General features: G+C 37.2%; 4 protein-coding genes across 6 annotated transcripts in view; all 4 read left to right on the forward strand.

Moving 5' to 3' along the window:
• Nucleotides 1-3: 3 nt before the first annotated feature.
• On the forward strand, nucleotides 4-8133 carry LOC306852420 (eukaryotic peptide chain release factor GTP-binding subunit ERF3A-like). The gene is made up of 14 exons (XM_079389209.1): nucleotides 4-410; nucleotides 1394-1435; nucleotides 2970-3206; nucleotides 3359-3392; nucleotides 3500-3577; nucleotides 4210-4390; nucleotides 4710-4864; nucleotides 4947-5087; nucleotides 5175-5268; nucleotides 6356-6436; nucleotides 6539-6712; nucleotides 6811-6900; nucleotides 7003-7171; nucleotides 7287-8133. Exons 1-14 carry the CDS (start codon nucleotides 245-247, stop codon nucleotides 7337-7339), a joined length of 1695 nt encoding a protein of 564 aa, XP_079245335.1. The 5' UTR covers nucleotides 4-244; the 3' UTR covers nucleotides 7340-8133.
• Nucleotides 8134-8578: 445 nt separating this feature from the next.
• Nucleotides 8579-11830, forward strand: LOC306851955 (ribosomal L1 domain-containing protein 1-like). The gene is made up of 9 exons (XM_079388499.1): nucleotides 8579-8666; nucleotides 9042-9181; nucleotides 9283-9421; nucleotides 9683-9831; nucleotides 10414-10515; nucleotides 10748-10841; nucleotides 11009-11134; nucleotides 11227-11373; nucleotides 11506-11830. Exons 1-9 carry the CDS (start codon nucleotides 8625-8627, stop codon nucleotides 11647-11649), a joined length of 1083 nt encoding a protein of 360 aa, XP_079244625.1. The 5' UTR covers nucleotides 8579-8624; the 3' UTR covers nucleotides 11650-11830.
• A 6934-nt stretch (nucleotides 11831-18764) lies between these two features.
• Nucleotides 18765-20853, forward strand: LOC306852080 (tumor necrosis factor receptor superfamily member 17-like). Its single transcript, XM_079388698.1, has 3 exons — nucleotides 18765-19040; nucleotides 19541-19681; nucleotides 19975-20853. Exons 1-3 carry the CDS (start codon nucleotides 18887-18889, stop codon nucleotides 20184-20186), a joined length of 507 nt encoding a protein of 168 aa, XP_079244824.1. The 5' UTR covers nucleotides 18765-18886; the 3' UTR covers nucleotides 20187-20853.
• Nucleotides 20854-20986: 133 nt separating this feature from the next.
• LOC306852122 (sorting nexin-29-like) overlaps nucleotides 20987-24468 on the forward strand; it is a 119154-nt gene continuing 115672 nt past the window's right edge. For all 3 annotated transcript variants that reach the window (XM_079388775.1, XM_079388777.1, XM_079388776.1), the window contains exons 1-2: nucleotides 20987-21340; nucleotides 22637-22701. In XM_079388775.1, coding sequence (XP_079244901.1) covers nucleotides 21334-21340; nucleotides 22637-22701 — 72 coding nt within the window. In that variant the 5' untranslated portion in view covers nucleotides 20987-21333. The remainder of the gene's footprint in view (nucleotides 21341-22636; nucleotides 22702-24468) is intronic.

Raw genomic sequence — 24468 nt, forward strand, 5'->3', positions numbered from 1 at the left:
TTCACAGTCCACGTTTCTGCACTGCGCGCATGCAAGATCCAGGATCAGCTAACTAGCTACACGTCCATGGTGTCGCATGAAGACTAGGCGCCCCATGCACCATTTCAGCATATTTACAACTTCCCCAATGCCTCGATTTACCTGGAATAGATACTAAAAAAACTAGATTTGGTTTTGCTCAAACCCGCCTCGTGGGTTACAGCTCAAAACGTTAAAAACGTCTGCTATTCGAGTTAAAGCCACTATGGACTCGAGAGACACAGCCCCTGATTCGTGGGAACAGGAGGACGATGTTGAGGCCACGGCTGATACCGAGCTTCAGTCCGCCTTCATCGGGCTCAACGTGAACGCTCCGGAATTCGTACCATCCTTTCTTTCCCTTGATCCACCGGAAAACGCCACGTCTGATGGTAAACTATCAACGCTAATAAACCGACTGACAGCATTGATAAGGTCTGCCCATAAAAGGGCTTTTAGCTGGAAATGTTTATAGCAGGCTAGCCGTAGAGGTAGGAGTGGTTAGTTGAGCGCTATGTTTAGATATTTTTATTGTACCTAGCCAGTTGTACGTTACCTCTTCATAAAATGTTGATTTAGTGCACTTAAATACACATTGCTGCTCTGTCAAGAACTAATACCCGGCTAGCCTTGCGTGGCCGGTTTAGCCGCCGACTTCACACCAGGATATTTCCTGTTTCCTCCCCTTCATTAACGTTATATGATACTAATGGTTTCCTTATTAAAAAGATTTACACATAAATAAATAAGCGATTTTTTGATACCATTAAAATTATGTATATTTACATGAAAGGAAGACCCTAGTTGGCTGTTTTAGGTTAACTTACACAGGTGCGAGTCGCCCCTCATGGGTGCTGCGTTGTTGATATCACATGACCAACTGTTGTACAATTGTTAATATTACACTATAATATACTATAATAACAGGCAGATGACTTGCTGTCAATATTTGTCACCTGTCTGTTTCAGGTTATGTAAGTATTCTGTAAATTACAGGTGGTAAAGTTCACACAAATTCGTAAATATTACAGTCAACATGTCCTGTTTGTTTTCACCTGTACAATACATTTTTTTATTTTTATTTTAAGGTGTCCTTGTTACAGTGTAATTATAGATTCAAGTGCTGACTAATATTAATTAACTACATGTACTTACTATAGAGTTAGGGTTTGGCTTAGGGTTGACTTGTGTTATTATAATAGCAAGTGCATGTCTAACAAAGACTCCTTAAAATAAAGTGTTACCATTATGTCTATTCCACTACTGTCACAATAGTGATTTAAACGACTTAATTGTCTTAACCTAATTAATATTAAAAACAGACTTATTACATTATAATTTAACGTTAGCTAATCATTACTGTCTCTGTCCACAGGCACTGATGCAGTGGCCAGCATGGAGATCTCAGAACCAGTGGGTATGTTCATGTTTTTTGGATAGCTTTTCTGCTTGGGTTTTGTGTTCTGATATAGTGTTGCACTGCCACTAATGCTGCTTCATCAGCCATACAGAGGGTAACTTGGGCTTGTTGCATCAGCACACATGTGCTCATATTACAGGCTTTATTTATCTCTGTACTTCCACCTCCAGCCGCAGCTACTGACCCAGAGAAGCAGATGACAATGTTTCCATGAATGGAGCAGTGCTTACTCATTTAGCCCTGATTCCAGCTGTACACTTTATTTAAAACATACATTTTCATACAGCTGCACAGTTTTATGAATCAGTTGTTACCTTGGTTGTTCTCTGAAGCTGTTAAAAGTAGACAGGACTGCATTGTGTGTTCAATGACCTGTTTAATAGAACTGTCAAAACAATGAATGCATTTCTTAATTGTATGTCGTTGTAGCTTGCTGAGCAAAAGGGTCTATTCTGTTTTTGTCAGTTGTTATGCAGTTGTTGGGGAATTCACAGTAAAAACCCATGGACTAGGTGTGATGAACAAAGACCTGGAGTCAGATTACAATTAATTAAAGAAATTTACTGAAGAAATAGTTTGCAGTTTCATCCGCAGAAGTCAGCTTCAACACTTGCACAGAGTTCGTAGGCCGACCTGCTTTACAGTACAACAATCACCACAATTATACCCTGACAGAGGTTGCTAATTACGTCAATGCATAAAGTCATCAAAATTCTGATTGGTTCCAAAACCTAGATAAACTTAGACAATTTCCACATATGGACGCAAGATTTAGTGACAAGACTCTTAAGTATTAAGATCTCTTTAGTTTGCAGTGGTTCCTAACCTTTTTGACTCCAAGACCCCCCCCCATTTATTCCCTTTTATCTAATCTGATATGCATTTATGGTACTTTAGTTGTAATGAAAATAAACAAAAATAAAACCATTTTTTTTTTCATAAGTTGTACATCTTTATTTTACATCTAATATTTATTGTACATAAGTACATTTAAATAATTTGATTGAAGTTTGTTGAGGCTCCCTAGTGGACCCCAGCCCACTGGTTGAGAACCACTGGCTTAGAAATTAAAATTCTGCCATCTTTTCACTTTCACAGCTGTTTCACACCCATATGACTCAGTTTCTTCTTTGAAACCCAGAAGGAGACACCCTGTGCTGGTCGTTCTTTTACATGCAACTGCTATGAAAGGGACTGAAGTTTTCACGCTTCAAAAAAATGCAAAAGCACAATGCATATATTCTACAATAAGTAGTCCATGCAAATTAAACAGTTGATTATTGTAACAGTTCGTAGAACGGGAAGGAGGTGGGAACCGGCAAACACTTAAAGAATTTAATAATAAAAATAAACAAACACAAAAGTAAAGCGGCAGCCCCTCACGGACAACCCCACACTGACTTTTTTTCTGTCTTTTAGTAAGTCTTAAAGGGATAGTTCACCCAAAAATGAAAATTTGATGTTTATCTGCTTACCCTGTAGAATCCTGTGTCCACTAAACACAAACATGTTCATGTAACTGTCTCCACAGCTGCAGTGGAGAATGGAGAGACGGATGCCAGCGCAGTGGAGACATGGGAGCAGAAAGGTGAGCCGGATGAGGAGGAACCAGGAGGTGGATCCCCGGCAGACACAGGATTGTGTGGGGATGAGGCACAGGATGAAATGATGGAGGAGGATGAGGAGATGCCAACACCCAAGCTTCCTCCTCCTTCATCGGATGCCCCTAAGAAAGAACATGTGAATGTTGTGTTCATTGGACATGTGGGTATGTTAACATGTTTATGGTATCATTTAGTGTTAAAATATACAAATATTTTATTTCTTTTGTAGAAACGCCTGCTTGTCTAGTTATTATATATATGTTATCCAGAATTTTTGATTTGATTTATTGCCTGATTTTTAAAATTTTTTGGACAGATGCAGGCAAGTCTACAATTGGTGGACAGATTATGTAAGTGAATGATGATTCTTTATAACAAAGTCTTGACTGACATAACTTTCTGTTATACATTATGATATATAATATACCAAATGCATATTCAATTGTTTTCCATTAAGGTATCTAACTGGTATGGTGGACAAACGAACGCTGGATAAATATGAACGGGAGGCGAAAGAGAAGAACAGAGAAACTTGGTAAACAGACCAAGTTCATGTCTTTTCACAATATACACTACTGACTCTGTATTTATTTGATCGAAAATATAAATAAACGGTAATATTGTGAAATCTTATTCAATTTTAAAGTAACTATTTTCTGTTTGCATTCAATTTGAAATGTCATTTATTCCTGTGATGGCAAAGCTGAATTTTCAGCAGCCATTACTCCAGTCTTCAGTGTCACATGATCCTCCATAAATCATTCTAATATCCTGATTTAGTGCTTAAGAAGCATTTCTTATTATTGTTAATATTGAAATAATTTCTTCTAAGACTTTTTTCAGGGAAGTTCAAAAGAAAAGTATTTACTTGAAATCTAGATCTTTACTGTCACTTTTGATCAATTTAATGCATCCTTGATAATTAAAAGTATTAATTAGTTTTTACAAAAATCTTACTGACCCCAAATTTTTTGAACAGTATTGAACATCATGTAACAAACATGAAGTCTGGTTAAAAAGATAAAAGATAAGAAAACCTTATGGCATAGTCAGTCTTAGATGTCTATGTGAGCTTATTAAATATTCATGTATTTTTGAGTGAAATGTTTGCTCTTATGATGCAGTCTGGGTTGAAAGGACATCTCATACATCTGCTTGTCCCTGCAGGTATCTTTCCTGGGCTCTAGACACAAACCAAGAGGAAAGAGACAAGGGGAAAACAGTAGAAGTTGGAAGAGCCTACTTTGAAACTGAGAAAAAGCACTTTACTATTCTTGATGCCCCAGGCCATAAAAGCTTTGTACCCAACATGATTGGAGGGGCATCTCAAGCTGACTTGGCAGTGCTGGTGAGTTCCTCTTGAAAGGCCGCTTTTATTTGCCTCACAGCAGGACCGATTGTTGCTTATAGCTCTGTAGCTAAGCTGTGAAAGTCTTTGCCAAAGTAAATGCAGTTCTTTTGAACTTCCTTTTTATTAAAGAATCCTTAATAAAAATGTATCCCAAAATGTTTCTACCAAAATATTACTTTAAAAACATTAAATACATTTTTTAACAACCTTAAACTTTTGAACAGTAGTATGTATAGATAGATAGATAAACAAACAATTTAGTCTTGATTTATTGAGGAACTCATTATCAAGAAAACATCATTTTCCATTTCTTCAGGTCATCTCTGCCAGAAAGGGTGAGTTTGAGACCGGTTTTGAAAAGGGAGGTCAGACAAGGGAGCACGCCATGCTGGCTAAAACAGCTGGAGTCAAGCTTCTGATAGTTCTCATCAACAAAATGGACGATCCCACTGTGAACTGGAGTTTGGACAGGTGAGTGAAATAGAGGAAAAAATTACATTTTTGTTCTTGTATCTTGTCCATCTTTTACGAATTACTTCACATTTTCCCACAGATATGAGGAATGTAAACAGAAGTTAGTGCCATTTCTGAAGAAGGTGGGCTTTAATCCAAAGAAAGACATCCACTTCATGCCCTGCTCTGGACTGACTGGAGTCAACCTGAAAGAATCTTCTGAGCTTTGCAATTGGTACACGTAAGTATAGCATGTCATATTCAGGCTACCGTGAATATATGAAGGTGAAATCAAATCAGAGTGATGACTGGCAATTAACATTTATAGGGGATTACCGTTCATTCCACATCTGGACAGCCTGCCAAACCTCAACAGATCAAGTGATGGTCCCATCCGATTGCCTATTGTGGATAAATACAAGGTAAATAAAATATGGTTGATACCTTGATTTTTGATGTCAGGTTTAATGACTCCTCAAAACCGCATCTGTTTCACTGAAATATTATGCTGAGTGTCTATCAAGAGTGTCTTACTGCTCCAAATACTGCTATTGTCTCAGTTTCTGCTGATGATTTCCAATTATTTTAATACCACAGCACGAGGGAGTGTTTTGGCAGGAAACTTTCTAGTTTAATGGGAGGAGGAAATTGTTTTCTCAGCGGTTCTTTTCCCATTGAGACTAAATGTGTGAGGTATTACGAAACCAATAAGCTAAACTAGGTCCTGTGTTCAGCACGTATAATGAGATTAAGTTCATTAAGTTAATGAAAGCCTTGCTTAGTTGCCTTGCTAGATAGCTGAGGGTTACCATCAGATTTAATTGTCAGTAATTGGATAGAAAGATCTTCAAATATGCTTTTGGCACTCAAATAGATTTAGTTTTTTATTATCTTTGATAAAAAAGTACCAATGTTAAAATATACCAGTGTTAAAATGAATATGCACCGACATGAATATTCTGACTGATAAACCAACACACTCTTGCGGCAGTTTGTAACTGTTTGACAGTTCAAAGTTATCATGGTTGGGTAATCTTCTATAATGGTGAACTCAAACTACAACATATAATCACTTCCTGTGATTTAATACCAAGGTAAAAAGTTTAGAGTTCCAAAAGTTCATTATATAATGAAAATGTAAAAGAAAACGTAGCTTTTTTGTACAATCTGCTTATGCCTTATTGGTGCTTAGATTTAGGGATGAACCTTCATGCCTACTTGTTCCTAAAAATTTGTAATCATACAAATCCAAATGTAAAATCCAAATGTAAAAATGTAAATGAAAAAATGTCCTATAAGTGAATGTATTTATAGTAAAAAATGTATATTCACATTGACATTTGTTAAAGATTACTGGTGTTTTTTATGATTAACTTTAAGTGAGCATTAAATGATGGCAAAGGTGGCAAAAATTAAATATTTAATATTGTCCAAAACTGATCAAATAATAAAAAAACTCTAATATCAGCAAATAGAGTCCATAATGCTCCTTTATAATCTTTTGTGTAGGACATGGGCACCGTGGTGCTTGGAAAACTGGAGTCTGGAAATATTGCGAAAGCACAACAACTTATTATGATGCCAAATAGGGTAAGACTGTACAAAACAATACAATTTATTGTTATCGAAACCATTATGAATCTTAGCCGTTATCTCAAAATGCCTAAAACATTGTTTGTTCTGGTTTTCCAGCACATGGTGGAAGTGTTGAGCCTTCTCTCTGATGAAGTGGAGACGGATTACGCTGAACCTGGTGAAAACCTGAAGCTCCGGCTCAAAGGCATTGAGGAGGAAGAGATTCTCCCAGGCTTTATTCTATGCAACGCTGAGAACCTCTGCCACTCAGGACGCACTTTTGATGCCCAGGTAAGGATTTCAACACTGACAAGGAGAATATTTTGTTTAGTTATATTATTTTGAGATTAGTTTTTTTCAAATGTCTTTTTCTTTGTTCTTGTTCACAGATTGTCATTATTGAACACAAGTCCATAATATGCCCAGGTTACAATGCAGTACTACACATCCATTCCTGCATAGAAGAAGTGCAGATAACAGTAAGTCATTTTGAGTGCATTCAGATGTAAAAGGTGTAAAAAAAACAGAGCTCTATGGTTTGGTAGCCTGAAATATATGTCCACAATTACCTCCACAATTAGGCATTAATCTGTCTGGTGGACAAGAAGACGGGAGAAAAGAGCAAGACTCGTCCACGCTTCGTCAAACAAGACCAAGTATGCATCGCCCGTCTTAGGGCTGCAGGAACTATCTGCTTAGAGACTTTTAAAGACTTCCCTCAAATGGGACGTTTCACCTTGAGAGATGAGGGTAAGATATTAAGAAAATCTAATGTGACAGATCAAACATCACATTTTCACCCCAATGATGGATATAATGTTCTATCTAAAAACTAAAATTAAAGATGTTTTATGTTGTCTTTTAGGAAAGACAATCGCAATTGGCAAGGTGCTGAAGTTGGTACCTGAGAAGGACTAAATGCAGATAGAAGGACTTCCCTGGTGCACTCTGGGATCGAGGAGGATGCAGTGATTTGTGCCTGCCAGATGTCCTCCAAACTGCTCCATCTTCCCATTGTGGATCAGTCTAAGAAAATTACTGTGGAAAAAGGACATTATCAAAGTGACAGTATCAATTTTAGGAAGAACATTAATATAGAAAGACAAGCTCAGTGTGACAGCTTTCTCATATTGAGAGCTCAGCTATGCCACTCATGTAGCCCAATTTTAAAAGCCAGTTTCTCTCCACTGGTACATATTCAATCTTAAAATGGATGCAGTTTTCTTTTAAGGTATTGGCTTTTTAAGTTTATGTTAAAATACGAGACAGGGAGTCTTGGTGTCATCTGTTTGAAAGGTTCATGCCATTACTGTGTGCCCCATTCAAACATAACACACAGATCATTTCCCCTATAAGAATGCAGGGTCTGATTGCATATCACTTTATAACAGCATCATCTGGGCAGTTAGAGACTTCTGACCGTCTCATTATGGCATGAAGGGGGTCCACACAGGGTCTAAGTTTGCCAGTACCCTTGCTCTTTACCTTGCAAGTCCTGCAAGAGTCATGATTGTCAAGATCAGGTCGTACTAGAGGCCTTGGTCCTTCAAATAAAATTACACTAATGATGTAATCATGCACAAGATAAACAGATGAATTTGTTTACTGTGATGTCATTACATAAGCTGGTGTAAATTCTGTACACTCCTGTTGGGGATGTAAACATCAAACTTCCAAAAAATAAAACGCAAAAATGACTTCAAATTAAAATGGAGAACATTTGTTTTCAATGTCCAGAGAATCATGCAACACTGTTTGATTAATTATGGTATTTTATTTCATTTATTAAGTTGCCTGCACTTAGTTTTAGACCATTTAATTTTGATATAATTGTGTATTTATAAACGTCCGCAAGAAATGAAAACGTTGGTTTAATCATTTGATTAGTGAAAAATAATAATTTTATATTTATGACATCATTATAATAAATGTTGTGAATATTACAACAATATAATAAATGTATAATAATAATATATTTTTTAAAGAAATATATATTTTTAAGTAGGTCTGAATAAAAAAAACAAAAACAAATAGAAGCAAGTTACACATTTAAACGCTATGTTGTGCTGCAGGAAAATGAAATAATGTTACCTAACTCATGAAGCATTCCGTTCGCCAATATATTTTTTCAAAATAAAAGTCCCTGTGAGGTTTTCTTCGGAAATACGCATGCGCCTTTCTGCTTTCTCTACACACGTGCATCATGGAGTCCCCACGAGATGACTTGGATCTCGACCGGTCTCAGGTAAACCAGAAATATTTGATAGTTTTCCCCCTACATATTTGTTAAATTGTCATAATTTTGTTACATGGTTGTATATTTACGTTTTGGTGGGAACCTTGTAAACATCTAGTAACAAACTAGGCTGCAAATAGGCTAGCTAACGGCTGTAGCCAAGCACCCAAGTCTCGAAGAAGTTTAGATATACAACATATATATGTTATATATATTTGCTTTTAATGTTTATTTAATGTATGTGCCTGATGCAGATGCACTAGTTAAACAGTAAATTTTGGTTATTGTCTTTGTAAAATCTTCTATGGCTGTTACTGACTTTGGTGGGTATTAGAGCTACTACAGTTTGAAAGACATTAATTTAGTTAATAACATGTATTGCAGGTAAAGACAGCTGTACAGGCATTACAGGCATATCTAAAGAGCAGTTCCTCATCCCAAAAGCTCTTCGAGAATGATGGTCAGGCCATCTCTCTCCTGTTAACTCTATGGAAAATTCCTAGGAAGGAGCAAGCCATTCGCATGTAAGTATTTCAATGGGAAATAAATCTAGAATCATTGATTTAGAGAAACTTAAGATAACTAAGTATGATATTGTTCTTACCAAGTGTGTTTTGCCCTACAGTTCTTTACCCCATGGGCTGAGGACCGAATCAGGAGACGTGTGTCTCTTCACCAGAGATGAACCCAGAATGACCTCAGAACAGACAGTGAGATTCTACAATAAGTTACTCGCAGAGAGAGGGGTCAAAAAGGCCATAGAGGTATTTCATCTGTCAGATAAGTTTACTAGATTTGTATGCGCTTCAGCAAACCCTTTCCTTCTATCTCTAGTGCTGGTCATGGGTTAAAAAGTGCTAGAGTAATTCAGAGTGTATCCAGACGAGTCTCCTTCTCTATTAGAGCTTGTCTCTACAAACTTTGAAACATTCATGACTTCCCAAGCAGGTCCATTTTATGTGACAGTATGTATTATGAAATATGGCATCATCTTAAATGTTTACAACAATTTTTTGTGGTGTTAGGTGATTCCCTTCAACATGTTAAAAACTGAGTATAAGCCCTTTGAAGCCAAAAGGAGACTGCTGGGCAACTTTGATTTGTTTCTGTCAGATGCACGCATCCGACGCAGATTACCCTCCCACATTGGCAAGCATTTCTATGAAAGGAAGAAGTAAGTTTGTTTCTAACTGTAAATAGGGGAAGTCGTGGCCTAATGGTTAGAGAGTCGGACTCGTAATCCAAAGGTTGCGGGTTTGAGTCTCGGGCCGGCAGGGATTGTAGGTGGGGGGAGTGAATGTCCAGCACTCTCTCCACCCTCAATACCACGACTGAGGTCCCCTTGAGCAAGGCACCGAACCCCCAACTGCTCCCCGGGCGCCGCAGCATAAATGGCTGCCCACTGCTCCGGGTGTGTGTTCACAGTGTGTGTGTCTGTGTGTGTGTTCACTGCTGTATGTGTGCACGTTGTATGGGTTAAATGCAGAGCACGAATTCCGAGTATGGGTGACCATACTTGGCAGTATGTCACTTCACTTATAAATAGACAAAAAAATAACAAATGTTGATAATAGACAATGGTCTTTTTTTATGCCTGTGAAATTTTGACGTGACTACATCTTTAGCCTTGTAGAAAATGTGTTCTAAGACTAATCGCTGAAAGCGTATAATAGATTATTTGTGCAGATTTTCAGTATCTTATCAGGGTTGTCAGTCATTGTGAATGACATTGATTAAAGTTCTTTCTCTCTCCCAGGGCTCCTCTGTCGGTGGATCTAAAGAGTAAACATCTAGCCAGAGACATGGAACGCCTCATTCAGGGCACCAGCCTCTCTGTCTCAAATAAAGGCTCTTGTTGGTATGAACATTGTTTATTTTTTTTGTGGTACACTACAGTAGGTAGAAGCACTACAGCAAACCATTTCTTGCTCCGTCATAGCATGAAATGGGTTAAAACCGTGCAATAGAAACTTAGTGTATCCAGACGGGTATCCTCATCTGTTGGAACTTGTCCCTATAAACTGATACATAAGTTTTTTTTCTTTTTTGTTTTAAATGCTTTGACTTGATTGTGTGGTTTATCATTACAGCATGGTACGTGTAGCACATTCAGGCATGACAGCAGATGAGATGGTTGAGAACGTGGTGACAGCAGTTTCCACCATCTCAGCAAAGTTACCATCAGTGAGTAAGAGTTTTGTGTACATAAGCTTTCTTTCTTTTTGCAGTATCATTTGTATCCAGTATTTTCTTTGCCTATTCTTTGCCCTTGCCTTTTTTTTTTTTATAACAGCGTGATGTTTCTGTTCCTCAAGTTTTGACCTACAATCTGTATTATATTTCCCTCTCAGACAGGAAAAAACATAAAAATCATCCATTTGAAGAGTCAGACCTCAGTTGCGCTGCCTATCTACACCTCTGACCTGAGTCATCTCACAGTGGTGGAGGAGGCCAGGAAGAAAGCCCGTTCAACAAAGGTGAAGTTGCTTAACAAATGCAAAACAGATATGTGGCCAAAAATAGGTTTTTGTCAAATGAGAAGTCATTAGTTTTACCCTTTGATTTTTAGGGAGCACAAAAGAGGAAGAGAGAAAATAAGAATACAGAAGTTTCAGAGCTGAAAACTAAAGAAACCGAGGGAGAGAAAGACACTGAAGAAGAGGAAATACCACAGCTGGTGCCAATCGAGATGCCAACCAAAAAGCCAAAACAGGAGGTCAGTGTTTGTCTATCTAACAAGAGACAGATAATAAAACTGATATTTACACTGCATTGATGTGTTAATGTCATAATGGTGTTGTATGTGTGATGATTTAAAAAAAAGAATGAAATCTTTTTGTTTTTGCAGACCGTATCTAAAAAAGGACTGAAAAAAGTACCGAAGCCCGCTGCTGGCAAAGGATTAAAGAAAACTGTAAAAGACACAAAACCGATCAAGAAAACACCAAAGGTCACAGCACGTGATCTGAAGAAAAAAGCTAAAAACAAATAAAATTGTAAATCCAATTAATGTGCAGCTTTCTCATCCTGCTAGCAGTTTATATGGATATATATGGAGCGGAAATTTGTATTACACGTTGTTTATGAGGTTCATGTGAGCATTTGTTCTGATCCATGTGAACAGTCAATTAAATGAATTCTAAATCTGACTAGTCTGAGAATTTTATGCAACCAACTGCTTTTTTTTGGTGAATTTATTTAAATGAAACCATTTTTGTCAGCTTTGATGATAGAATGTTCTGTTTAAAGCTGGTTTGTGTAATAGATGCATTTAGGGGCCAAATGCTAAAGGTGCTGTAGCCCCTATTGTAGTTGTTGATTTTCTTTTTCTTCTTCCCCAATGGGAGTCTATCACTGCATCCCAATGTGCATACTATCCAACAATTTTCAATGCTATTTAGGGCAGATAGGGTGGATAGGATGCACATTGGGACACAGGGTATGGCAGCCCTATGAACTTTTAGTAGGAAAATAATGAAACCAACTCTATAGTGCCATCACCAGTTCAAGAAAAAAAATTCAAAATCAGCAGATTACTCTCGCAGTCTCACATAGCCAGACCTTCAGACTGATGGCAGAAAGCAATGGTCCATGGGCATGACGTCTGAGGCAGAGATTACTTTCCTTATGGTGATCACATTCCATAAATCATGGAATGATAACTAGCATCAAGTCTTTGCCCATTAAAGTAGTCAGCAAATTAAAAAGTTTCTTCCTGCCTGTTTTCAAATTTTGTGCAGTTTTTACCAAGTTGGATCAGATGATCACTGGACTGAACTGAACAGAATGTTCTTTTTTAAAAAGTTTAGATGATGTGAACTTGATGTTGAAAATTTGGATCAGAGGCAGTTTCTCAGAAATACTTTGAGATATTGAAATGAAACTTGGTACCCTTTGTTAGCAGGGTTCATACCAAATTTGGGAAGAGCATGTCCTACAGGTCATAAGATCTTAAAATGGCTTTTTTTGTTTATAAATTTGGAACAGTTTTGTCAGAAAATCGTAATTTCTAGGTGTCTATGGTTTCCTTGTTTCATGCTGCATCTGTGGATACTTGTTTTTTTTTTGGCCGGGGGGGTGGGTGGGGGATGGGTTACTTCTGAACCATATTCATGTCCATTCTGTTTCTCCTCTTTGCCTTCTTCCGGCTCTGCATTGCGTTTACTGTACCTTTGGTGCTTGCAGCTATATTATATTACATGTATTTGATGAGCTGGATGATGTGTTGGTCCAGCTGCTCTTCTGTTTGTGCTGTTGTTCCTGGTATATGTTACATGGGTTTGGTTTGAGTTATTCCATTAGGATTTATCTTGTTGTTTAGTTGTTTTAAATATCTTTTGAAAGACCTCCTATTTTGACAAGCTTGATCATTCTCTCTTTCTGACGGTATTAAGCTTCCTGGATATACATCCTAGGCTGATGTCAACGAAATCAACAGCATTCTCAGAGACCAAACCGAAGGCAAGTAAAAAAACTGATTTCTAATGCTACCAATTAGACTCAAGAACAGCGCTTAGAGAATGATATTGTTAAAGACCAAAAAATGAAAATCACAGTTTTGGAACAACATCAGGTTGAATACATGACAGAATTTTCATTTTTGGGTGAACGATCCCATTCAGAAAGCTATTTAGATTTTTGCAGAGAAGCTGAACTTTCAGTTGACATGTATTTTTAATTTCATTTAGATTCATCAGGATGCATACTATGGATCAGTGTGATTTAAGTGAAGACGTGCCTCAGCAGACTCCAGATCAGGACCCCGTACCCAGAGACTCTAGTTATTGGATTTACTACCACAAACCCATCTTCATCTTGATTGCTGGTGGGCTAGCATTAGCTGCTGGTTTTGTGATAATCCTCAATTCTAGTGGATTATTTACTAGTAATTCTACAGACATTCTACAGACAATGCCTGTGGATGATGAAATGGGCCCATTGTGTCTTTCAGTTGGGCTGATGTTTGCTGTGCTCGGTGTGGTCTGGACATTGATCATAAAAGAAAATGTAAAACGCAAAAGGCGGATGATCTAGAAGTAGATAAAACAGTAGCCAATAATGTCACATGGAAAACTTTTATGTAAATATTACTAGTGTTAAAATTTGTTTTACTTGATGTATGATTGTTGTCATTTTGACTCGTGTAGTGTGTTTTGATGGTCATTTATCTTCATGATTGTGATCCTGATAAAGTTTTCTGATAAAAGCATTACTGCTCAACATCAAGGTTTATTCACTGTAGTGTACTTTGAGACTTTGTGTCTCGCAATGTGTATTTTTAGCACTGTAGTCTTCTGGACAGACAAGCTGCAGTCTAGTGATACAATTCAATAAAAAAGGACACAAATAAATGATTGTGGATATGGAGAAAAAGCATCCGGGAGTTGGTCGTTGTAAATGTGCATTTTGGTTTGCTGTTTTTCATGACATTTTTGGACTTTTTGTCCTCCTGGTTGGTGTGTTTTGGGACATCTTTTTCCATGACTTTTTAATTTACGCTGGAGCTGTGATCATTTTCCTGAGTCTCATCTGGTGGGTGTTTTGGTACACTGGTAATATTGAAGTGCCTCCTGAAGAGCTGGAGGACGACATTGCTCAATACAAATGCACTAAAGGAATTTCAGGCGTTATGCGTAAAGTCTCCAGCAGTCTCTCCAACGGACTGCGGAATTCCTTCAGGAGAAGTGGAAGAATCAACACTCAAGCTGAAGGCTCTCAAGCAAACCGCACGGCCAGAGCAGATCAACCTGTTACTATTGCTATGAGCTCCTATCTGAATACACAACCACCTGGGACCACCAACCATCTGAACCGAGATCCTTTAGTGATATAACATACAGGTAAAACTGTTTTAAATGAATACATAGTTTGATAATCCATTGAAACCAGTCATCTTCCATGTCATTATAAGCATGATCTTTTTTTATTTTAATGATCATGCAACGTGTGGGCTTGTTAATCATTTATAGCATTCTGGTCTTTAGGTGGGCCGCTATTGGCCAGGAGAGAGAATCAAATAAGACTTATCACTGCAAACTTTGCTCGACATTCAATGTCAGGCACTGATTTGCATCTTTATTCCCATAGTGCACTGCGGGAAGACCCTCCTCTTCACATCTGAATCTATATGCTGCCTAGAAATGACTTGCCTTTAAAAGTGCTTTAGAGATATTTAGGATCATCAGTGTTTTCGGCTACATTTATATTCAATTGTTCACATATACTTTTTTTTTTTTTTTTTTAAATATTGTTTAATCCACGTTTAATCCAATTAAACTATGTTTGTATTATTTAATATGATATGCTTGTTAAATATACTTGATTTTTATTATTTTCTTGTTTTGCTATTTTTTACTAATATGTTGTCCCACGTCTAATAAGCAGTGCTTGCTTTTATGTGTTTATAGCACTAACAGGAATATATTATTTGTGTTATGTATAAAGACTTTTGCAATTAAAATAATTTAAGAACACATTTATTATTCCGTTATTATTTTATTTGAAAGGTCACTATTGAAAGTTGAAACTATTGACACACTGTAAAATATGATGATAAAATTAACCGTAAAAGACTTTGGGTAAGATACCTACATACAGCATGAGTACAAATTGTAATATAATGTTAGTTTACAGTAAAACTGTTAAATGTAACATTTTCAGAAGTAAAAAATAACAAGTCATCCTATAATTTACAGTGAAAAACAGTAACTGATATTTCATGTTTTCCCCATGGTGACACTTCACATTTGATGGTATTTGTTTAAGTTTTTATCATTTATGTATATTTATGTATTTTTGTGTTTTTATGTATACTACAAAACAGATTTTACATTGACTTTACAGGTTTAAATAGTAATTTAAAAAATAAATAAATAAATGACAGTTTTAAAATTTATGGGTTGTTTTGTAAATATGGACAGCTAAATTCTGGAAGCTGCCAGTTTTTGTCTGTAAAAACTTTTTTTTTTTTTTTTACAATGTAATTACATAAATAGTTCAACAAAAATTTAGTTTTTTTTACTGTTATTTTGTCATGAGAAAATGTGGCTAAAGTGTAAACTGATGCCAATGTGAAAGACAAAGCGGAACTCCTGTCGTCCGGGCAGAACTATTGTTCCAGCCACCAAAGACAGATTCACAAATAACCTGCCTGATTTATCTCAACTGCTCTGTGTACCCATAAATACACATGAACTAGAAGAAATGACTAGCAACATGGGCACTATCTTCTCTAATACATTAGAAGCTGTTGCCCCCCTCAGATTGAAAAAGGTTCGAGAAAAACGTACTGCGCCATGGTACACCGGTTATACCCATTCTCTCAAGAAAGAAACTCGTAATCTTGAGCGCAAATGGATAAAAACTAACTTAGAAGTTTTTAGAATTGCGTGGAAAAACAGTATGTCCAGCTATAGACAGGCTCTAAATGTCAGGGTTCTGTCACTTCGGTCTAGTTTATTCATGGTTTTGTGACGGAGCCCTGACACTCCCTTCTTGTCTTGTTTTCTGGTGAGTGCATGCGCGGCTTCGAGTGTGCTCGAGCTGCGCGCTCTCTTGTCTGCGTGCTCTGTTTCATGTTGGGGCGTAGTGTTCGGATCCCGGCACTCCTGTCTTGTTCAGACTCAGTTCTGGTTTCGTGTCGGGGTTCGGACACTCACGCTCCAGGTTTGTTCTCAGCTGTGGGAGCGTGCGATTTCGAGTTCGCTCGGGCCGTGCGCACCTCTGTCCTCTGTGTGTGTGTGTGTGTTTTGTTTGGCATGCGGTTCGGGTTTCGGCCGCGTGCTTTTTCTTGTTTTGTTTTGCTATGTGTTGCAGGCAGCTTGTGTGTTTTTTCACTGGCTGCATGCTTTCATGTTTGTTTTTGTGTGAGCACATGGCTTGTCTTGTTTAGTTCTATGTGCCATGTGCTCTCATGCAAATTGTCTTGACCCCACCCACCTTGTTTCCTGATTATTGGTTAATTTGCCCCACCTGTTTTCTTGTTACCCTCCTCATTTGCTCCTTTTACAATCTCCTTGTGTTTGCAGTCCTGTGCCAGTTCGTCGTCGTCTTTACCCGGTGTGAAGTCCTGTCTTGCCAATTTTTTTTTTTCAATAGTTTTCCCCTATGGGGTAGTTTTTGTTGTTTATTTTATTTTATTATTAAGTAAAGTAAAGTCTTACTAAATTTTATTATTAAGTAAAGTCGTGACGTATTGTCAAGTATGGTGACCCATACTCGAAATTGGTGCTCTGCGTTTAACCCATCCAAGTGCACACACACAGCAGTGAGTAGTGAACAAATGCACACACACACACACACACACACACACACCCGGAGCAGTGGGCAGCCATGCTGCAGCGCCCGGGGAGCAGTTGGGGGTTCGGTGCCTTGCTCAAGGGCACCTCAGTCGTGGTATTGAGGGTGGAGAGAGCGCTGTACATTCACTCCCCCCACCTACAATCCCTGCCGGCCGGGGACTCGAACCCGCAACCTTTCGATTACGAGTCCGACTCTCTAACCATTAGGCCACGACTTCCCCCATTAATAAGGGCAGAGCATATCCTCAAACTCATAGATAAGAACCTTGGATTGTTTTGGTTATTATTTAGCACAGTGGCTAGATTAACAAATAAACAGACACCGCCCGATCTAAATATTCCCTCACAGTTTAATAGTAATGACTTTATGAATTTCTTTACTGATAAAATGGATAACATCAGAAATACAATAAACTACCACTAAACTACTGAAAGAGTTGTTACCTGTAGCAGAAGAACCGCTTCTCAATATTATTAACTCATCGTTATCTTTAGGTCACGTCCCAAAACCATTCAAGCTGGCGGTTATTAAGCCTCTTATTAAGAAACCACAACTAGATTCTAATGAACTGGCAAATTACAGACCCATTTCAAATCTTCCGTTTATGTCTAAAATTTTAGAAAAAGTTGTGTCTGCTCAATTGTGTTCCTACTTGCAAAAAAATGATCTCTATGAAGAATTTCAGTCAGGTTTCAGGCCTCACCATAGCACAGAAAATGCACTTTTAAAATTACAAATGACTTGCTTCTTGCTTCAGACCAAGGCTGCATCTCATTGCTAGATGTACTGTTACGTCCTCTAAAGTAAAAAATCTGGGTGTTATATTAGACAGCAACTTGTTCTTTGAAAATCATATTTCCCATGTTACAAAAACAGCATTCTTCCATCTTAGAAACATTGCAGAATGATGCAGAAAAGCTAGTTCATGCATTCATGACCTCTAGACTGGACTATTGTAATGCACTGCTAGCTGGTTGTCCTGCATCTTCAATAAACAAGCTACAGAGAGTCCAAAATGCAGCGGCTAGAGTTCTTACCAGGTCAAGAAAATATGATCATATTACCCCAATTTTACAGTCTCTGCACTGGCTACCTATTAAATTCCGTATCATTTACAAAATATTACTTGCCTATAAGGCCCTAAATGGTTTAGCTCCTGCGTACCTAACTTGTCTTCTACCACACTACAATCCAACCCGCTCCCTAAGGTCACAAAACTCTGGACTTTTGGTAGTACCTAGGATAGCAAAGTCCACTAAAGGAGGTAGAGCTTTTTCACATTTGGCTCCCAAACTCTGGAATAGCCTTCCTGATAACGTTCGGTGTTCAGATACACTTTCTCTGTTTAAATCTAGATTAAAGACACATCTCTTTAGCCAAGCATTCACATAATGCATCTTATAATATTGTACTGCAGTATCTGATCAAATCTACATTATTATTATTCTTTAGCTTGGGTTGAACAAATCATTTATGCTTAGATGGAAAAGCAGCTACGCTAATTATGTCTCTATTTGTTTCTCTGTTTCTGATTAACATCCCGTGGTAACTAGGAATTACAGAAGCTTCAGTCTGGATCCAACCCTTAAATGATCTGAGATGACCGAACACCTGAGAAAAGATCATGCCAACCCCTCAGAGGAGCTCAGAGGATGTCAACGCTCAGACAACATACAGAATTACCAAATTTTGCCATAAGTTAAATATATTAAGGTTCTGCGATATATAAATATATTGTGGAAACTTAATTTCCTGTAGAGCCGCTTTGCAACGATTTGTATCATAAAAAGAGCTATACAAATAACCTTGAACTTGAAAAATGTCCATGGCTCAGGGACATCCCCTTCTTAAGACATATTTACATACTGGGGCATAATAAAATGTTGGCTGCTGTGTAAGTTCAGTGACTCCTAGAACCTCAGTGGAATATGCTTCTCTTTATATTGCTGCTTTATATTATTATTTATGCTGAGGGAAAATGTGCAAAGAATCATTATTACGATGGACTTCTTGAGGAGTGTCAACATTGCTCCATTAGATGCAACTCCCCACCAATTATTTGCAAAACATTTTGTTCCTCAAGTAAGTATAATTTTTTATCTGATTTAAAACTTTTTCATTTTCAAAACTAAGACTAAGATAGTTGTACAAGCACATTGAATTTACTCATTTTATGTATAAATGTAATAGTTACAGTTATGGTAAGTCAACATACTCCTTGCAGAATTAGTAAATTGTTTAGAATTTTTGAAAATGATGTTTTTTACTGCCCCGAAGAAGCTACATAACATTCAATATATAATAGAATATTTGTCTACATATCCTCCAAGACAATTACCTTGATTTACACAAATTATTTTGTTGTATATTAAAAATCATGAAGATATAAACTAATTTGTCTTCTGAAATATATGTGTAATATAAATGCATAGAAATAGCTGTTCATGAGTTTCTTTAGGGCAGTACAACAAAATACCAAATGCAATTATTATTTAAATACTTATGAGTCGAACTGTATCATGAAGTACACAATGTCTTATGATTTCAGTCTCTTATTCGGTGCCTCATTGTGTCCTTTTCAGTCCCAGAACATGAAGTTGAAAAGAATCAAAATATCCGTTTAATTTTGATCGTGTGTTTTGTGTTCCTGGGAACTTTCACAGTACTGACCATTATTCTGCGAGTTATACGTAGAAAAACCTGTCAGCCCATCATGAACAAAGGTATAATGTTGCAAGGCTTTTGATATATTGAGAAAAATTTAGACAGTTTTGTCCAAATTATAATACATTACTTCAATTGTTAGCACTTTAATATAAGTGTCATAATCACAGTGCATACATTTACTTTGTTTACTGTACTTGATGTTATGTATGGCATTATTACAACAAATAAAATTATTTAATTTAATATGATTTGTATGCCTAAATATGCATAAGCTAACAGTCATTGTTTTTATAGTGACATTAACTGTGTGGGAAACAAATTCTCATAAAGTCACTGAAATGTCACACAGCGATAGGTCAAGAACAAAAGACTGACAGGGAGAGAGGCTCGAATGTCACAGAGCAATCGGAAGATACTGATGAAGCTACAACTGATTTGCCTGACGGACTGAACCAGCATCACTACAACTCCAGCCTGCCTCTTCCCTCCACTGAGGAAGGCACTACATTGCTGGTTACCACAAAGACAGTGCAAGCTTACCACTGCACACCTGTCATATAGAGAGGAGATCACTGGAACTTCTATAACAGCAGCAGACTCAGAAAACACTGCACATCACCTGCGAGCATCGTCTCACCATTACTCTGTCCAGACTGGATAAAACTGTCACGACTACTGAATGCAATAATAATGGACACAGGACTTGAACTTGAACACAGGATGGTATCTGACTGTCAGAAGTGTTATTTAGATGTAAGAATTATCTGCCATATTAGAATTGATAAAATATTAGAACAATTTTCACCATACTTTATCCAAAAGGTCACTCTTACACATTTTTTTTAAATCAATGCAAACCCAGTACACATTTACACTGTATCTTTGCTAAATTAAAATGTTACTTCAATTATGAAGTCTTACTATTTATAAATAAAAGAAATTAATGCATGTAATGCTTAAAAGGATAGTTCACCCATCATTTACCCTTACATTTGTTTCCAAACAATGTATATTTTATTCCAAAGCATAGTAAAATAATCTCTGTTTTATCCCCCAGAATGATATGTTAGGCACAATGATAGTCCCAGTCACCATTTTCTATCACTGTATGAAAGAAAAGAAAAGAAAAATGATCGTGAAGGTAACGGAAGTTGTCAGTTCCCAGCATTCTGCCTAACATTTCTTTTTGTTTCACCGAAGAAATAAAGTCATACAGGTTTGGAACGACACGAGACGGAGTTTTCTTGTTTGTGTGAACTGTCCAATGAATCCATTGACGTACATTCAAAATACTTGATTAATTTTTAAATTATTTATTAGCCTATGTAGGCATGACCCACGTGACAATGTTGCTGTCACGTGACTCCAGGGTAACGTCATGTGACCGTACAGTGGATTTAGCCAGTTCTCGTTAGCACAACTCGGTAGAAACAGTTCACTCATGCTAAACAGTAAACCCTTACGACACTTCATAAACAGAAAATTCATAGTTGTGATGCATTAAACGGCTTTAAAAAACTGCTAGTGTTGTCTAAGCTAGGCCTCGGTTGTATTGTAACGTCCAACTGCTCTGCAAAAGAAACCATGGAGAACGACCCAAAATGTAAACAGTGTTGTTAAACATCTTTTGGCATTAATCTGATACTTTTAGGACCTACAAAACCGGGATTCATGTCGCTTGCTAAACCATTTGATCTGGAATTTCAGAATGAACGGTGAGTTGTAAATCTAAGGTGATGGATGGATTCATGCTGTTACGTTGTTTATTTGTAAATGCAGCACATTTAATCGTTATCTAACGATAAATATTGTTTGTCAGGCAGCCAGAGGTTTCAAAACATTCAGTCTGTGTCACTGTAGGGTGAATATGCAGATCCCAAAATGTCATACTTATTTAAAGAGCTAAATGACAAGACCATTTAAAACGGAGTAAATTTGAACTTAAATTTTGATAATTTAGGAGAGTAAATCTGATCGACACATATCTCCATATCTACAGTAGCTGCAACAACTTCCTAATTTTGTTGTTTTGACAGCTCATGTCAAATGTGTTGCTATGTTGGGCTTCATTCAGGACAAAAATCAAAGTGCATGAAATGAATAACATTATGGTAAAAGATTGACTGCATATATACATACACACTGCCCTCCAAAAGTTTGGAAAGACCCCTGGCAAAGTGTGGTTTTGGACGATATCAGCATAAATCCTTATCAGTGACCCCAAGCACACTTCCAAGCTGTGCAAATCCTATTTGGAGAGGAAACCGTCAGCTGGCATCATGTCTGTCATGGAATGGCCTCCCCAATCACCCGACCTCAACCCACTTGAGCAACTATGGGAGGAACTGGACCGTGATATCTGTAAGAAGTGTACAACCAGTGTGAATCATCTTTGGGCAATCCTTCAGGAGGCTTGGAGTAATATACAGTATCAAATCAATGTTTGAATAAACTGACAGCTCGGATGCCCAGATTATGCAAAGCTGTAATAGATGCTAATGGTGGATATTTTGATGAATCGAAAATTTAAAGGAACACTCCACTTTTTTTGGATATAGGATCATTTTCCAACTCCCCAAGAGTTAAACAGTTGAGTTTTACCGTTTTAGAATCCATTCAGCCGATCTTTGGGTCTGGCAGTAGCACTTTTATCTTAGCTTAGCATAGATCATTGAATTGGATTAGACCGTTAGCATCTCGCTCAAAAATGATCAAAGAGTTTAGATAATTTTCCTATTTAAAGCTCGACTCTTCTGTAGTTACATAGTGTGTGTATGTATATGTATATATAATTGTGGGTCTACGAAGTAGAAATAGATCAGTATATTCAAACTGACAGTGCCTACTCCATTAAGACAGCTTGTGCTTTTCTAAGCAGTCAATCGTTTACCATATTTTTAATAATTTTTGTTCATTTCATGCTCTGTTTTTATATGTTTATTTAAAGTATTTTTATGCTGTTAAGTGAGGTAAATTCAGCCAGTAATATTTCAGGACACTGTTCCTTACAGGCGCGCAGCAAAATGACCTGAAAAGACAAAACCTGTTAGAGAGACTTCTTGATGCAGTTAAACAGGTAAGGTGACATTGAGTTGTTTCATTGACTGTATGATAATTTCTTTCTTTCCAGTGTTAACACAAAACATTTCCTCTTTGACAATGCTGGCTTAGAACGAGAAGAGAAGTGGTTTATAGGCTTTTTAGTGGCTAATTATAACACTAGAGATACCAGTCTAGGATGACTGATGTGTAAGTACTATCTATCTATCTATCTATCTATCTATCTATCTATCTATCTATCTATCTATCTATCTATACACACACACACACAGTCATGGCCAAAAATATCGGCAAAATTGGTAAATATGATCAAAGAACGCTGTGAAAATTTATCTGCATTGTTAATCCTTTTGATCTTTTATTTTAAAAATTCACAAAAATCTAACCTTTCATTGGATAATAAGAATTTAAAATGGGGGGAACTATCATTATGAAATAAATGTTTTTTCTCAAATACACGTTGGACACAATTATTGGCACCCCTAGAGATTCTTACGAGTAAAATATCTCTTAAGTATATTCCCATTCATATCCACAATTTTGAGCACTCCAGGGTGTTTATGAACATGAAATTATCCAGCCATGGCTTCCTTTTTCACAGAAATATAAATAGGAGCGAAAACAAAGCCCAAATTCCCTTAATCATCCATCACAATGAGAAAAACCAAAGAATATATTTCTGATGTGCAGCAAAAGATAGTTGAGCTTCACAAATTATTAAAGGGACTTTAAGAAAAGGGCTAGAGCAGTGAAAATTCCCATTTCCACCATCAGGGCAATAATTAAGAAATTCCAATCAACAGAAAATGTTACGAAATTGCCTGGAAGAGGACGTGTGTCTATATCGTCCTAATGCACGGTGAGAAGGAGAGTTTGAGTGGCTAAAGACTCTCCAAGGACCACAGCTGGAGAATTGCAGAAAATAGTTGAGTCTTGGGGTCAGAAAACCTGAAAAAAAATGGTCAAGCAGCACCTACATCACCACATGTTGTTTGGGAGGGTTTCAAGAAAAATTCTCCTAGCTCATCCAAAAGCAAACTCCAGCATATTCAGTTATCAGACACGACTGGAACTTCAAATGGGACTGGCTTCTATGGTTAGATAAAACTAAAACATTTGCTTTTTATCAGCAAACACTCAAGATGGGTTTGGTGAACAAAGGGATAAAAAGTACCCCATGTGTACAATGAAATATACTGCTGTATTTTTGATGTTGTGGGCCTATATTTCTGCTGGAGGTCCTGGACATCTTGTTTAGACACATGGCATCATGGATTCTATCAAATATCAACAGATAAAAAAAAAAAAATATATATATATACACAGTGCCTTGTGAAAGTATTCATACCCCTTCATCTTTTCACATTTTATGTTATTGCCTTATGTTAAACTGCTTTAAATACTTTTTTTTTTCCACATCAATCTATGCTCCAAAATATTGAAATAGCCTTAATGAAAACCCACTCCAGAGCCTTCAGAACCTCAGACTGGGCAGAAGGTTCACCTTCCAACAGGACAATGAACCTAAACATACAGCAAGAGTGGCTTATAGACATCTCTGTGAATGTCCTTAAGTGGCCCAGCCACAGCCTGAGATTGAACCAATCATATATTTCTGGAGAAACCTGAAAATGTGCATCTGCCCCATCCAACCTGACAGAATTTGAGAGGTGAACTGCGGAGGTGAAGAATGGCAGATAATTGCCAAATGATGATGAGCAAAGCTTGTCACATCAAATAAAAAAGACTTGAGACTGTAAAGGTGCTTCTGCTAAATATATAG

This window comes from Barbus barbus, assembly GCF_936440315.1.
Source record: "Barbus barbus genome assembly, chromosome: 32".
NCBI classification, from domain to species: domain Eukaryota; kingdom Metazoa; phylum Chordata; class Actinopteri; order Cypriniformes; family Cyprinidae; genus Barbus; species Barbus barbus.